Source organism: Hyalella azteca, unplaced genomic scaffold, assembly GCF_000764305.2.
Source record: "Hyalella azteca isolate HAZT.00-mixed unplaced genomic scaffold, Hazt_2.0.2 contig9637, whole genome shotgun sequence".
NCBI classification, from domain to species: domain Eukaryota; kingdom Metazoa; phylum Arthropoda; class Malacostraca; order Amphipoda; family Hyalellidae; genus Hyalella; species Hyalella azteca.
Genome location: NW_025939703.1, coordinates 4,193 through 20,589, shown reverse-complemented (window position 1 = coordinate 20,589; position 16,397 = coordinate 4,193). Strand labels below are relative to the sequence as shown.

The 16,397-nt window shown below is 43.0% G+C and overlaps 1 protein-coding gene across 1 annotated transcript; it reads left to right on the top strand.

Annotated features, from left to right (window-relative positions):
• Positions 1–2,694: 2,694 nt before the first annotated feature.
• On the top strand, positions 2,695–6,397 carry LOC108669646 (ficolin-1-B). The gene is made up of 3 exons (XM_018157041.2): positions 2,695–2,699; positions 4,008–4,138; positions 5,041–6,397. The coding sequence occupies exons 1-3, from the start codon at positions 2,695–2,697 to the stop codon at positions 5,256–5,258; spliced, it is 354 nt and encodes a 117-aa protein (XP_018012530.2). The 3' UTR covers positions 5,259–6,397.
• Positions 6,398–16,397: the final 10,000 nt, after the last annotated feature.

Here is a 16,397-nt window from a genome sequence, read left to right as displayed (position 1 = left end):
CCATCTCCCGCTCATGGAATGGTGTCGATGTATGTACACGCGTACGTTTGTCAAGGCAAATGATGGAACGAAATGAGTATTGATTTTACCAATTTTTAGCTTCCGTGTTATAAGATAACAATTTCTTTAATTATTTATAGGACACAAATATCTGAAATTATTTGGCATGGAAATATGATTAAGGGTGCAAGAGCAGAAAAAACTACTTGCAGGTACGTGGCAGTAAAAAGTAACGCCTGTTGCTCCACGACATAAATTTCAAATTCATATCATAACAAACATAACTATCATATGCTAGCCGATAATTGGCAGAATAAGCAACAGATGAATGTTTGGTTATTTTGGGCCTACACATTTTTTATTAAATGTTTAGGTCACGATGATTTTCGGATGAAAGTGCTTGATATTGTGATGACAGTGCATTGCCTAATGACAGACATTGAGGAATGTAAATTCGGTTATTCAAACAAGGTCTTCAAAATTTCAGTATTTTCAGGTGAGGTTCACAATTGTATCATATTTTGGTGCGGTTCACATAATTCCATCGGTGAATTATGATCGTAGTATCATGCCACCTCTCTATTTTTTGAACACATTAATTAATAAAAACTACATTCGGTGGTTCAAACGACATCGATGGCAAACTTAATCCATATACTTTACGGTTTTTATTTCATATAATTACTTAATTCTGTTCGCTGCGTAAAATTTGTTGTTAGACATTTAAAATGTTTAACCCCCACCCATCATACTCCTCCATTAGTTAGACTGCAGGGGTCTCCAAACTACGGCCCGCGGGCCGGATCCGGCCCGCAGTTAGGTTCCATCTGGCACGCCGAGGATATCTCGTATTTTAAAATAATGTATACAAAAATAGAGCGTGGCGTTTATTTCTGATTACATATGAACTAAAAAACCGTAAATGTGCGTGACTGGTGTCTCCAAAATTAGATAAAATATTTACAAATGTTGACATGAACCACCCAAGACCCTTGTATTGAGGAGAACATTATTGTCCTGGTCTGCTTGCTCGTGTGAACCCAAGTTTGGAATTGTTTCAGGTGATAATGTCGGGACCAGGAAAGAAGAGAAATGTGGACTTTGAATGCCGTGAATTCAAGGAAAAGAGGGGTGCATGCAACTTTTTTATCGAGTCTGATAAGTTGGTAACAAAGTATTATGGTTAATATACAACGATAGTATTGCAGTGCTGAAAGAGTGCGACATTTGAAGATATTATAATACCAAACACTCGTCATACTATTCGCAACTCAAAAAAAGCTTCTTACAGACAAGTTGAAAGCTCCGAGACACAACTTGGCAGCGCAACCATCTTTGTTCGAGAAAAAGAATGTCGAGAATGAAGCTGCAACAAGAGCAAGTTTCCGCGTGTCACATCTTTTGGCAAAGCGAGGAAAACCCTTTACCGATGGTGAGTTAATGAAATTATGCATCATTGAAGCAGCCAACGAACTCTGTCCGGAAAAAGTAGACTTGCCTAAATCTATCAGCCCTTCGGCAAATATAATTGCCCGTCGAGTTGATGATATTGGAATAAATATAGTGTCTCAACTCAACGAAAAAGCCAGAGAATTCAAGTACTTTTCTCTCGCGCTTGATGAATCAACCGATGTCACTTCTACCTCGTAGTTGTTGTTTGTTTGTGGGGTCAACAAAAATTTTTAAGTGATAGAAGAGTTGGCTCCTGTGCACGATGTGCACGACATGCATGGTACAACAGGCGAGGAAATTTTCGAAGAAGTCGAGAAATATCTCCGTTACGACCTGGAGTAGAAACGGTTGAAGTGTGTCATAACCGATGGTGGAAGAAACGTGTACGCCTCTGGAAAATGGTTAATGGTGAAGGTTTACAATGCTGCTGCATTTGTGGGCTGTCCCAAGCGTTTGGTTTTTCACTGCATTATTCACCAGCAGGCACTGTGATGGAACCTGTTAATTCAATTCTAACTACACATTCTAAATAACTACATAACTAACAAACTACATTCGTTCTCACGGACTTAACCATCGTTAATTTCGTACTTTCTTGGAGGAGATAGAAGCAGAATATCCAGATTTACCCAATCACACATCGGTTCGTTTGTATACCTGTGACAAGGTGTCGTCACGATTGTTTGAACTCCGAGCAGAAATTTAATTTTTCCTGAATGAAAAAAAAATCGACCCCAGCCGCTACACACATTGGAAATTAGCTTTTTCTGTGGATCTGACCACACACATGATTGAGTTCAATCTTAGATTGAAAGGCAAAACAGCGCTCATTTGCAATATGCATACCAAAGAGAAGGCGTTTCGACAGGAGCTATTTATGTTATGAGACCCAGTTGATGAGGAACTGTTTCACGCACTTTCCTTGTTGTGAAAAGTTTGAGCGAGAAACTCAAACTTCATTCCCAAGAAGATTTGCACAAAGCATTATTTGCAATCTGAAACAGCAATTTTAAGAACGTTTTGCATCTGCAGCAATTAAAGATTTTCTAAAATCCATTTGATTGTGCCATTGAAGATTTGCCATCTGAACTTCAATTGGAAGTAATTGATTCAGAGAAGGTGAACTGATCGACTTTTAGCAAGTGTCTGCCAAGCGATGAATATGCTCATCTACGAGCCTTTGCGTGTGGTTTTATTTCCGTTTTTAGCACAACCTATTTATGTGAGCATACATTTTCTAAGATGAAGTATGTCAAGTCTAGCTACAGAGCAGCCTTATCCGATGAACATTACAATTTTGATGATAGGAAGCAGTAATTTTAATCCAGAGCTCAATGCCATTTTGCATGAAAAGAAACAATTTCATTCCTCTCATTACTGTTGCTTCAAGCTGAATATTTCTTAAGATTACACTCCAATAAATATAGCAATAATTATTATGTCCCCTCTGTAAATAAGTGCCGAGAATATCACGCCAATAATTGACAAAAGATTGTGTACAGTTGTTCCGTAAAACGAAGTGCAGAATAAAATAGTTATTCGTGCGATAATTTTGAATACCGCACTTTATTCGTAATTTGTGCAATTCCCTGCCCCTCCCCCCTCCGCCCACAAACTTCTCCGGCCCGCGAAGGTTTCAGTAAGCTTGCTCTTGCCCCTTGGTGAAAAAAGTTTGGAGACCCCTGCTATATATACATGCAGTCTAGTACTACTCGCTTAGTTTTAAGATCAGAGCACAGTATATCAGAGGCTCAATTTCCATGCATAGACGTTTACAGCTAGTAACTATTTTGACATGGCGTGGTTAGAAATGAGGGCAATAATCGTAAGTAAAAAATTCAATCGATGCATCAATATAACTATTCGAGGTAATGCAAGTCAAGCCAATTTCACCTATTAAATCCATGTATCCTGCTGAATAAACAACGTTGTGTTTAAAATATTTTTATTTTTCAGTAGTTCCCTTATATATTTTTTGAGTAGTTCCCTTATAGTTTTTACCATGGAACTACTCAAAATAGCACCTATTGGGAGGCAGATAAGGGGAGGCGGCCATTTCACATCTAATTCATCTCTAATCCGAGAGCGACAACCGAAACCCGAACGACAATCGCGTCTAAATTTTGACAGGGGAGGTTTTGTTGTGGTGCAGAGGGAATATTGTTGTACAGATAGAGTATTGGTGTACATAGGGAGTGTTGTGGTGCAGAGGGATTGCTGTGCTACAGGAGTGTTGGGGTACAGAGGGAGTGCTGTGGTACAGAGGGAGTGTTGCGGTGGAGAAGGATTGTTGGGGTACAGAGGGAGTGTTGGAGCACAGAGGGGGTGTTGCGGCACAGAAGGAATGTTGGGGTACAGAAGGAACTTTTTTGAATTTAAAAATTTCGCTCAAATTTTCAATGAATGAATTTTTGTTTATCCGCTGAAATCAGAGATATATCACTAAGACTGATCATTTTAAATGCATCAAATGTTAGCTTTACACGACAAAAATTGTTAAGTTATCCAGATCAATGTTCTTCATATGGTATTATGCGTGTAATTTGATCCACCAGAGTGGAAGGCGGTAAAAATTACACACTGAGGGTCGGCGGCTACGACGCCAAGGGTAGCTCTGCCTTAGATGCCCTCACCTTCCACGACGGCATGCAGTTCTCGACCATCGATCGCGATCGTGATCCAGACGGTGAGATCAAACAAAAATCAGACAGTTTACCTGCACATATCATAAACATTCAATAAATCATGAACATTCGAAGAATGCCCCGTATTCTCACACACCACGTCACACACCAGCACCACTGCGTGAGTGCAGGCACTGAAAAGACGATATAGGAAGGTAATTGTGAAGGTATAAGGTACAGGTAATGATCGCGAGTGTATTGTGCATTGTAAAGGTTCACGAAAAGGAGGAGGGGGGTGGAGTTCCTTAACAAAAGTCAAGGGAAATTAATTCCGGCCGGGCACTATTAATGTGCTATCACTGGACCTGCAGCTCAGTTATCTCTCAGACCTCATGCGGGAAGGTGTTCATGCAGTCGTTCTATGCACTGCTGAGTGACTCTGAAGTGAGATAACACATACTTTCGGTATCTAAGTTACGTTACATACCTTTACATAGCACGCGCGCCGCCAGTGGGCGGTTTATCGCCTCTACTGAAAACCTCCTACATCTCTCTCGGCAAACCTATCTCCTCCAACAGTTTTGAAGCTACAACAATGAGGCATATACCATTCCATTTCCAAAGAAAAGTTCTACAAAGTGGTCTTTGGCGTTTTTCTAATTTCGTTATAGTTCGAATTTTATTCTGCAAAAAAGGGAGGGGTGGCGGGGAGTAAAATCGAAAAATTTACGAAAATGCTCCCACATCCACAAAAATGAAAAATTGCAAAAAACGCAAAAATCAGTTTTTAGATTTAAATCAGAAAAATTTATATGAACAAAAAAGTCTTAGATTTCTGTTTTACATACGTGTACCAAATTTCGAATTGATCCGTCTGTAAATAACCGAGATACAGAAATACCCAGACGCTCCCCTTAATTGTGACGTCCATGTCGTATTAGTCGAAAACGTTCCCGTTTTTCAGACAGAAGCTGTTCGGGAAGGTACGGTGGCGGTGGATGGTGGTACTGGAACTGCTACAAAGCGAACCCTACAGGCGTGTACGCCCGCGACAGACCTGCCGAAGAGATGTGGAACGAAGGCATTGGGCAGTTCGTGGCCTGGGGCACATCATACGACTCGTCTTTGTCCAACGCAAGGCACATCACTCAACTCACGCTCATGATCAGACCAAAGGGTTAATGTAACATGTTCTTGATCATCTAGTACATGATCTGGGACATGTAAAACATACTAAAGGACATAAAGGAAACTCTCGGGGACATGTGGCACAGATTCTATGACATGTTCAACTTGCTCTAGGACATGAAGGACATGCTCTAGGACATATGGGACTTGCTTTTTGATTTCCTAGAGAGCGTTATTTGAGATGAATTGGAGCTACGAGTACCGCGGGAGCTCCAGTTAATTGATGAACTATAGCTGCAAGTCGTTTTTTTGGATAATCTTTCACGTTTGGCCCTTCCCTAATTTTTTTAAACAAATCTAGAGTTTAATTCACAAATGACACTACGCAATGGAACGTTTCTGTGAGAATAATCCTTGAGAATAGGTCAGAATTAGCGAGGCCTTGTGATGGGACTTGGAATTTTCCAATCGCGTGGATCGTAAACCTCCGAAGAGAATAATAAGTGCTGGTTTGCACTCAATTTGCCCTCTGGCTCAACCGTACCAAGTGGCTTCTCTTCGTCTAGGTCGTTCTAAAGTTTTATACCTTAATTCCAGCCTTATTTCTTACTATCCCAAGTTATGCAAATGCCAATGAGCTTCAATAACATGATCAATGATTTTCATCCTGTTTAGTCATGAAATGATGGTTCTTCTGTATCTAGGCGGTCGGTCTACACCAATCGACAGGTTTGTATTAAAATATTAGTTATGGATTTCTTACAGTCTCTCCAACGCCTATTCGTTGACATAATTGCATTTATCATGAGATTATTAAGATTTAAATATAATATAGTGGTTCGGTATTTCAAGTTTTCATTTTCAATGCATTTTATGGAGCTATGTAAACCTGGGGATTAAAAGACCCAGTGGTTGTACTATCAAGATTATCAAAACTCGCTTGAGTACCAGTAACGGCCTCAGTACGCGTAGCGGGATAAGTGCACATAGCGGCCTCAGTACGCGTAGCGGGATAAGTGCGCATAAGAGGCCTCAGTACGCGTAGCGGGATAAGTGCACATAGCGGCCTCAGTACGCGTAGCGGGATAAGTGCACAAAGCGGCCTTGGTACACGTACCGGCCTATTTGATTAGTGGATTTAGTTTGATAAGCTGTCAGTGGTTGTCAGACGAAGTTAGGTAAAATTTACTTCGTTACTAATTTTTATAGCGCGGCCTCTGAGTGATTTTTACGATTTGAACGAATTATGTTTTTAGAAAGCAGACACATCCTTAGATAATTTTTTTTTATTAATTTAATGTTATTAATTTTTTATTAATAATATACCGTACAAATTCGGCTATTTTCATTAAAAAAATTAATAATGAGGAATAAATTTATTAATAAAAAAGCGAACACCCAACCCAGAAATAACCCCATCACTCACCCCTATCACTCACACTATTCACCCGTCACTCTCCCACCACTCACCCACCACTCACCCACCACTCACCCACCACTCACCAACCATTCACCCACCGCTCCCTATCCCTCACCCACCACTCATCCACCCTTCGCCCACTACTCACCCATCCCTCACCCACCACTCACCCACCTCTCACCCACCCCTCACCCACTTCTCGCCCACCACTCACCCACCACTCACCCACCACTCACCCACCACTCACCCACCCCTCACCCACCACTCACCCACCACTCACCACTCTCGGGTAAACATCCACACAGGAGAACGGATAAAACTTTATAATAGGCTTTTGGCGGGCGGATCTCATAAGTTAAATGGCTTGAAGCTGCAGCAGCCACTGCATCCCCACAGCCTCGCCACCTCCTGGGGATGGCAACCCCAAAGCAACACCACCTGCAGAAGGGATGCAATTCCCCAATCTCCCCACCTTTTGGGTATGACAACTCCAACTTTTCCCTACATGCTTTAGATGCCAACCCCAACGCCACTCCACCCCTTGAGGATGGAAACCCCACATCTACCCCGCCTTTTAGGGATGGCAACCCCAAGCACTACCCCCACCTCCTGCAAGAAGTACAACCCCACAACTTCCCCATCTTCTGAGGGTGGCAGCTCTACCGCCTCCCCGCTCCAAGGGGAACCACGACTACAACTCGACGAAGAAGTGAAAAAAGTGCTGGGAAAAAGATGTATTGGTAGGATCTATCAACTGAGGGGAAGAAGACGTGGGGAAAACAGCCATGGGGATGAAAATATATTGAATAAGAATATGTTTAAATGTCAGATGAGTATGAGGAAGCTACGTTGATAGAACACTTCAATTACATCGGATATGTCATCAATAAAATTACTTCAGTTAGCCCCAGAAGAATTAAATGTCCTAATAACAAGCGATTGATGACGTCACACCTGCATTTGCTGGACTAAATAAACTTCATAAAAAATGTATAGCTCAACAAAATAATAAATTGATTAAATCTTATCAAAATCATTATTTCTTACAGCGGATCTTTACGTTGGCATTGATAACCATACGACAATTATAATAACAATTTTAACAACAATGGATCCAAATGTCACTAATCTTAATAACTGCGTGAATCCGTTGCAACGTTTTCGTTATACATATATATATATGAATATCTTCATAACATTACATTATCTCACATAACCTTCAAATACACAAGCTCATCAAGCACATTTATTCACAAATGCCGTCCTATAATACCAATATCACTAAGAGCGTCTAGAATGATCAAGTCATTTTTATTATTGCCGTTACAATATATGAACTTGAATGTTCGGTAACATACTGAAGAGGAAATAATAACAGGTAAATAATCGAGATGCAAATTCATATTTTTACTCATGCAATGAATAAGCGTGACCACCGAGTAACGGAAAAAAAATTATAGGTAAATGTAGCAATCCTTTCACTAAATGAAAATTGCTTATCGAAATCATCATTTTTTTGTCCGTACATTAAAATCTAAAATTGTTGAATCTCACAAAAATGTTTGCCGCCTCAAAAAATATAATATTCAAGTCTCGTGAAAATGTTTGCCTCACCAAGACAATAAACTTGTTAAATATCATGAAAATATTTACCTCACTAATATTATAACCTGACGGAATCCCATGGCATAGTGTTGAATTGATGACATCGACATAGTGTTGAAGTGATGACGTCATGCTTTTATGTATAACTGAATTATTCAAACGTCTCTTCAGAACTTCACTCATCATGGGACTTCGTTCGTCAGTAGGTACATGAACAATGGATATGAACAATAATTTTTATTTAATTGGGCATTAATATTATGAGAAATCGAAGTTTGCGCGGCTGACGCATGTCAGATTACGTCAACTGATTAAAGGTGAATTAATTCGTCAATTTCAACATGGCGATGAAATTACCGTCCGCTATTTACTGATAACGTGACCCGTAAAAAGCGAGAAAGAATGCATGCGCACGATCTATCGATAGGATCTATTAACTGAGGGGAAGATGACGTGGGGAAACAGCCATGGGGCATGCGTACGATGTATTGGTAGGATCTATTAACTGAGGGGAGGAAGACGTGGGGAAACAGCCATGGGGATGAAAATATATTGAATAAGAATATGTTTAATTGTCAGATGAGTATGAGGAAGCTACTTTGAAAGAAAACTTCAATTGCATCGGACATATCATCAATAAAATTACTTCAGTTAGCCCCATAACAAAGAAATGTCCTAATAACAAGCGAGTTCACATTGTCCCAATAGTGGTTCACTTTTTTATATACAGTATGAACAGATAGCGGCTATAGCACTGATACCAGGATAGCCTGGTTCAAGGTGATCCACAAAAGCATCGTTATTTAGACAATGTTTCTCGGATGTCTCTCAGTGTAGTGCATCACCTCTGAGATGTTTTTTTCAATACAAAACAAACACTCGTGCAATTCAAGTCGTGCAAAATGCATGGTTTTGCAAGTAGGCATATAGAAATGCATGAAAATACGCGCATCTTGCGCACTGTTTTGGCAATGGCGCTCGTAAGTTTATCGCAGCGTCGCATAAAGCAGAGTTAGCGGGTTTCCCTCGAGACGCGCGCTGCCGGTAGCGAGTTTGCCGCTAGCTGGGCCGGCATCACTTGCTCTTCAGCGGACACTAAAATCAACTGAGCAGCATTGGGGCTGACGCGAGGGGAAGGAGGCTGGGAAGATGGGGAGGAATGAGGGTAGTGAATTGGAAGATCAAAATGACAGGGGAAGAAGAAAAGTTAATGAGGAAGGCGATGAGAAGAGGAGGCAATTGAAATGAGATTGAATACATGAGAGGAGTAAAGTGATGGTAAGGACATGGACGTGGAGAGAAGTGGAAACGAGGAAATATACAAAAGTTAGGACAGAAACATGCTTTTTAGAAAATTAGGGGAGCAAAGTATTGCGGAAAATAATTGGCAGGTGAAGAAAATAAGGAAAAAATGTCACTGACGAGCAAGAAGGCGATACAATATCTGCAGCGTAACCGAGAATAAAAGGAATTAAATCTTCGTGCGCGCAAACAGTAAAAAGATGAATGTCTTCCGCTCATGCGAATTGCCTTTAATATGCCACGTAGTATCCATCAGTAATAGCAACTGAGAAATCCTTCGCTAAAAAAACTTTACTTTAACAGGTAGCAGTTCTGTCTGGGGTTAACTTGTGATCAGATTTTCCCTTCATTCAAACATTAAATCCTTCTACCGTACAACGAATTTACCCACCACACAACGAATCCTTCCACCACACAACGAATCATGCAGCGTATGACGTATTCCATACGCAATCCATTTAATCAAGCCAACGTACGTCCCACAACCCTCTTCCTAAAAAATTATTCGTGAAAAACACGTCCAGGATCGAAGAGAAATAAAGTCTGGGGGATGACACGTCACGTTCTTTTGGTCGTATTCGTTGATAGGCTGCGAGGAGCATTTAATAATTAGAGCACTTCGCTAATTGCAGCAACGAGGCCGATATTTACGCGCGCGGCCAGCCATCCATTTGGATGTTTTAGGAAGAAGTCATCAGAGTTAGGCGCTGTTTTGGCATCAAGCCTCAAGCCTCGACCTAAAATTTATAAGCTTCAGACACTTGAAGCTTTTACCTAATTGATAAGATATGGAGGCCGAGCTCCTTGTGTTTTGGTGCCGTATGTGTGGCGTGTGTGTGTGTTTGTGTTGATTTCATCTCTCAACGTTCGATGTTAGATTTAATATTGTTCACTTATATGTGACATTATTATCGATTGAATACCAATATCCCAAGTACCGTACCAAAGCATCGCAATTCAAGTTCATAAATTGAGTTAAATTTGTAATATGAATAATTTCAAATTAAATTCTTGATTATACCAATGATTTACCCCGCATTTTGTCGCCATTGCAAAGACTCGGCCTCGAGGTGGATGAGGGGTCAAAGACAGCGAGTTGTGGGTTCGAGTACCGGCAGGCTGCGAACATTGAGTGTAAACGATTATATCAGTCGAATGTAAGGCTTGGAGCGTCACCTTGGAAATTTTAATAACGATTATCGTTATTTAAATGAATTTTATTTATTTTATACATGTTAATGGAGTGTGTGAACGTGGTTGATGTCTTCATAATACCTTCCGTGATCCCGATACTTTTACGACCTCGCTTCAATAAATCAAATAGTTTCAAAATAACCATTTTTCTGTTATTTAATTTGAAATCAGGTTAACCCGGCGCTGCTCATTAGGTTATATGTGATGAATAGCCACTCAGCCTGACGAAAAATATTCTCTTAACAGAAATATTCGGAAATATTTCTGATTAAATACAAGCATTGATCATCCAATTTTAGTAATTGTAACTACCGCATTTACGTTAGGGCTTTGCATTTAAGGTTTTACATACTTCCAAGTTTAGTCATTCCTGTTTATAGATAAAATCTGGAGAGGATTTCGAGTGTTGTGTATATAACCTACAAGTAAAATACATGTGTAAAAATCATGTATAGGTTCATGAGCTAAGCCTAATTCATGCCAGAATTAAAGTGGGAAACTAGCGAGACTAATGAGACTCTGTCCAACTAGCGGTGCCCTTATTGTTGTTGTGTGGGTTTTATTGTGGGGTTATACTGTGATGTCATTGTGGGGTTATACTGTGATGTCATTGTGGGGTTATACAGTGATGTCAATGTGGGGTTATACAGTGGTGTCATTGTGGGGTTATACAGTGATGTCATTGTGGGGTTATACAGTGACGTTGTGGGGTTAAACAGCGATGTCATTGTGGGGTTACACTGTGATGTCATTGTGGGGTTATACATTGATGTCATTGTGGGGTTATACAGTGATGTCACTGTGGGGTTATCCAGTGACGTTGTGGGGTTAAACAGCGATGTCATTGCGGTGTTATACAGTGATGTCATACATGTCATTGTGGGGTTATACAGTGAGGTTGTGGGGTTATACAGTGGTGTCATTGTGGTGTTATGCAGTGACGTTGTGGGGTTATACAGTGGTGTCATTGTGGGGTTATGCAGTGACGTTGTGGTGTTATACAGTGGTGTCATTGTGAGGTTATACAGTGACGTTGTGGGGTTATACAGTGGTGTCATTGTGGGGTTGTACAGTGACGTTGTGGGGTTATACAGTGATGTCATTGTGGGGTTATACAGTGACGTTGTCGGGTTAAACGATGATGTCATTGCGGTGTTATACAGTGATGTCATTGCGGTATTATACAGTGATGTCTTTGAGGTGTTATACAGTGATGTCATTGTGGGGTTAAACAGTAATGTCATTGTGTGGTTATACAGTGATGTCATTGTGGGGTTATACAGTGACGTTGTGGGGTTAAACGGTGATGTCATTCCCATGACATCATTGCGGTGATATACAGTGATGTCTTTGCGGTGATATACAGTGATGTCATTGTGGGGTTAAACAGTAATGTCATTGTGTGGTTATACAGTGATGTCATTGCGATGTCATACATACAGGGATGCTATTTTGGTGATTAAGCTACAAGCAATGAATTTGCAATATCAAGCAATCAAGATGTGCTTTAGGACAAAAAATCTACGTTTGTTGTCGTATAAAGTTTATGGGTGCGTTAGCGATACTTTTGGCCTATGCCGTAATCGGCCAAAAGCTGCTCCCAAATTCTGTTTCAACTCGAACCCGGAAAAGCCAAGACGTCGCAGGAGCGGCTGAATGAAAGTGAAGTGCGACAGCCTGTCCTGGTCTCTCTTTCTGCCGCTCGCCACACGGTAATTGAGAGATGCGGGCCACAAGCCACACGTCAGGTGAGAGATGCTGGCTACTAGCAACACATTTAGTGAGAAATGCTGTCCACACTCCAAATGAGAGCTGCAGGCTACAATCCACACTCCAATTCAGAGATGCAGGCTACACTCAAGTGAGAGATGCAGGCTACTAGCAACACACTTAGTGTGAAATGCTGTCCACACTCCAAATGAGAGCTGCAGGCTACAATCCACACTCCAATTCAGAGATGCAGGCTACACTCCAAGTGAGAGATGCAGGCTACACTCCAAATGAGAGATGCAGGCTACAATCCACACGCCAAGTGAGAGATGGAGGCTACAATGCACACGCCAAGTGGGATATGGAGGCCACACTCCAATTCAGAGATGCGGGCTACACTCCAAGTGAGATATGCAGGCTATTAGCAACACACTTGGTGAGAAATGCTGGCCACACTCCAAATATGAGATGCAGGCTACAATCCACACGCCAAGTGCGAGATGGAGGCTACAATGCACACGCCAAGTGGGAAATGGAGGCCACACTCCAATTCAGAGATGCAGGCTACACTCCAAGTGAGAGATGCAGGCTTCCGGCCAATATATTTACAGGCCACCGTCTTGATCATTCAGTAGCTCCTACTCGCCCGGCACTAAATCTTGAGGTGGACAAACAAGCTGGACTTTACCAGCCGCCTTATAAGAGTCTGCTGCAGGGACTTTACCAGCCGCCTTAAGAGTCTGCTGCAGCGACTTTGTCCAGTTATAGACTTTTTCTCAGTAATGATGCCTTTTTTCCTTAGTGATGGGTCATCTTGACACAGTTTGACCAGGCAAAAGGGCGTATCAGTGCTACGTCCGTTCTCTGTTAGCGCTGTGTGTAGGAATGAGCGTCACTTTTAGCCAATATTATCCACTCATTTTCTGAGTGTAATTACTCCATCTTCGGACAAAACTTTTTTATTTTGGTGTCCCGACAAGTACGTCCCCTGGTCCTGACAAACACGTCCCCTGGTCGGAGCAAACACGTCCCATGGTCCCGACAAACACGTCCCCTAGTCTCGACAAACACGTCCCCTGCTCCCGACAAACAACGTCCCCTGGTCCCGACAAACACGAGCTCTGGTCCCTACAGACACGTACCCTGGTCCCGACAAACACGTCCCCTGTTCCCGACAAACGCGTCCTTTGGTCCCGATAAACACGTCCCTTGGTCCCAACAAACACGTCCCCTGTTCCCGACAGACAACGTCCCCTGGTCCCGACAAACAACGTCCCCTGGTCCCGACAAACACGTCCCCTGTTCCCGACAGACAACGTCCCCTGGTCCCGACAAACAACGTCCCCTGGTCCCAACAAACACGTCCCCTGTTCCCGACAGACAACGTCCCCTGTTCCCGACAGACAACGTCCCCTGGTCCCGACAAACAACTTCCCCTGGTCCCGACAAACACGTTCTGGTCCCGACAAACGCGTCCCCTGGTCCCGACAAACAACGTCCCCTGGTCCCTACAAAAACGTTCCCTATTCCGGACAAACACGTCCCCTGGTCCCGACAAACGCGTCCCCTGGACCCGACAAACGCGTCCCCTGGTCCCGAAAAACGCGTCCCTTGGTCCCGACAAACACGTCCCCCGGTCCCGACAAACAGGTCTCCTCTTCCCGGCAAACAACGTCCCCTGGTCCCGACAAATACGTCCTTTGGTCCCGACAAATACGTTCCCTAGTCACGACAAACATGTCCCCTGGTCCCGACAAACACGTTCTCTGGTTCCGACAAGCATGTCCCTTGGTCCCTATAAACGTGTCCACTGGTCCCGACAAACACGTCTCCCGGTCCCGACAAACACGTCCCTTGGTCCCGACAAACACGTTCCCTAGTCCCGACAAATACTTCCCTTTGTCCCCACAAACACGNTGGAAGCGCGAGGGGGAAGGTGGGGGTGTGGGGGATGTGGATGCGCTGGGGCGGGGGTTCATTCTGACAAGGGTAAATGGGGATGATGAGGAGGGGGGGGATTGGGTGAAGAGTACGACACGGGGAAAGAGAGTGGGAATGAGTGGGAGTGAGAGGGAGGATGAGGGTGGTGCTTGTGGGGAGTGGGGATGAGGGCAGCACGAGTGGAGGTGTTGATCATTGGGGAGGGAAGGGGATGAGGTGGGGATGACTTGGATGCCTGGGCACCTTGAGTGACCCGCTGGGGGTGACGCCAACGGTGGCAGCTTCTGGGGCTACGGGATGAGGAAGACAAGGGGATCTGGGGGAGCGAGTGCAACGTGTATTGCGCGATGGTGAGGAGTGAGTGGGGAGGAGTGAGTGGGGAGGAGTGAATGGGGAGGAGTGAGTGGGAAGAGCGAAAGGGGAGAAGCTTGGAGAAGTGAGTGGAGTTGAATGAATAAGGAGGGGTGAGTGAGGAGAAGTGAGTGGGGTGGAGTAAGTTGAGAAGAATACGTGAGGAGTGGGGTTTGTTTAAAATACTGGGGAAGCGTTGATTTAAATGCGGGGAAGAGCACAGCGTGGTGGGGAATTTGTGGGATTTAGCCCCTGCGAGGACCCGTGAATGAATTCCCCGCGACGGCAGCTGGGGATTTAAAGCATATTGAAATGTCGCTCAAAAATAATAAAAAATAAAACTACTAGAAGCCCCAAGCCCCAAGCTGGGGACCTCGGGGAGTAGGGGATTAGAGGGGAAAGTGAAAGGGGAGTAATAAAGAAATAGAATTAAGTAAAAATTAAGAGAGAAGGAAGCAGATAATGGAGTTTGGGGATTGGGGAAGGTGAATGGAGTGTAAGTGAAGAGAGGGAATGTTATTTTCTTCCTTTAATTAATACTTGATTTACATAATTTCGATTTTCAGGAGAGAAATCCTCAATTATTTAACAAACACAATATTTTCTGAAAAAATAAAACAAAGGGAAATGTTATCAGTTATCTTTATTCACCACCCAACCTCATAGTCACCACACAACCACATAGTCACCACACAACCACGTAGTCACAACACAACCACGTAGTTACCACACAACCTCATAGTCACCACACAACCACATAGTCACCACACAACCACATAGTCACCACACTACCACATAGTCACCACACTACCACACAGTCACCACACTACCACACAGTCACCACACAACCACATAGTCACCACACAACCACACAGTCACCACACTACCACACAGTCACCACACAACCACAAAGTCACAACACAACCACATAGTCACCACACAACCAACTCTGTCAACCTGCCACCATCTCATCAGAAAGAAGTTGTGAGGCTTTACAGACGATTGCCAATCAGGGTCGTGGAGAGGGGAGGAAAGGGGAAAAAAGGGGAGGAAAGAGGAGAAAAAAGGAGGAAAGAGGAGGAGAGTGAAAAGGTGAATTAGTAATAGGCGGGTGAGTAATAAGATCCAGGGTTCTAAGAAGAGGAGGTAAAAGGCAGAAAGAGAAGAAGGAAAAGAGAGTACAAATGAGACTAAGGATGAGTAGAAAGACACAGGGTGATGGAATGGGAAGGTAGAAAGAGAACATGGGAAGATCAAGTAAATCTTAGTTAAGGGGCATTTCAAATAATGGGTGCATCGTTGCTAATTAAGCAATAAATTCACAAATCATATATTATTCTTCAGAAGCTGAAATGCTGCTCCATAAAAAACCTATGTACTTTCATTCCCTAATTGGGCCCCTCGCCTAATTTGGGAATAGAGAACACAGGACCGAACGCCCAATGAACATAATTATTATATTGCAACCTGCGAGTCTGTGATAGAAATTCGCATAAAGCTTCACTATCATCCACCGTGGAGAATTTTCCTTTATTCACCCTCATCTACCGAACTCTTCTCTCATCCACCACGCTCTTCCCTCACCCACCAAGCTCTTCCCTCATCCACCACGCTCTTCCCTCATCCACCAAGCTCTTCCCTCACCCACCAAGCTCTTCCTTCATCCACCA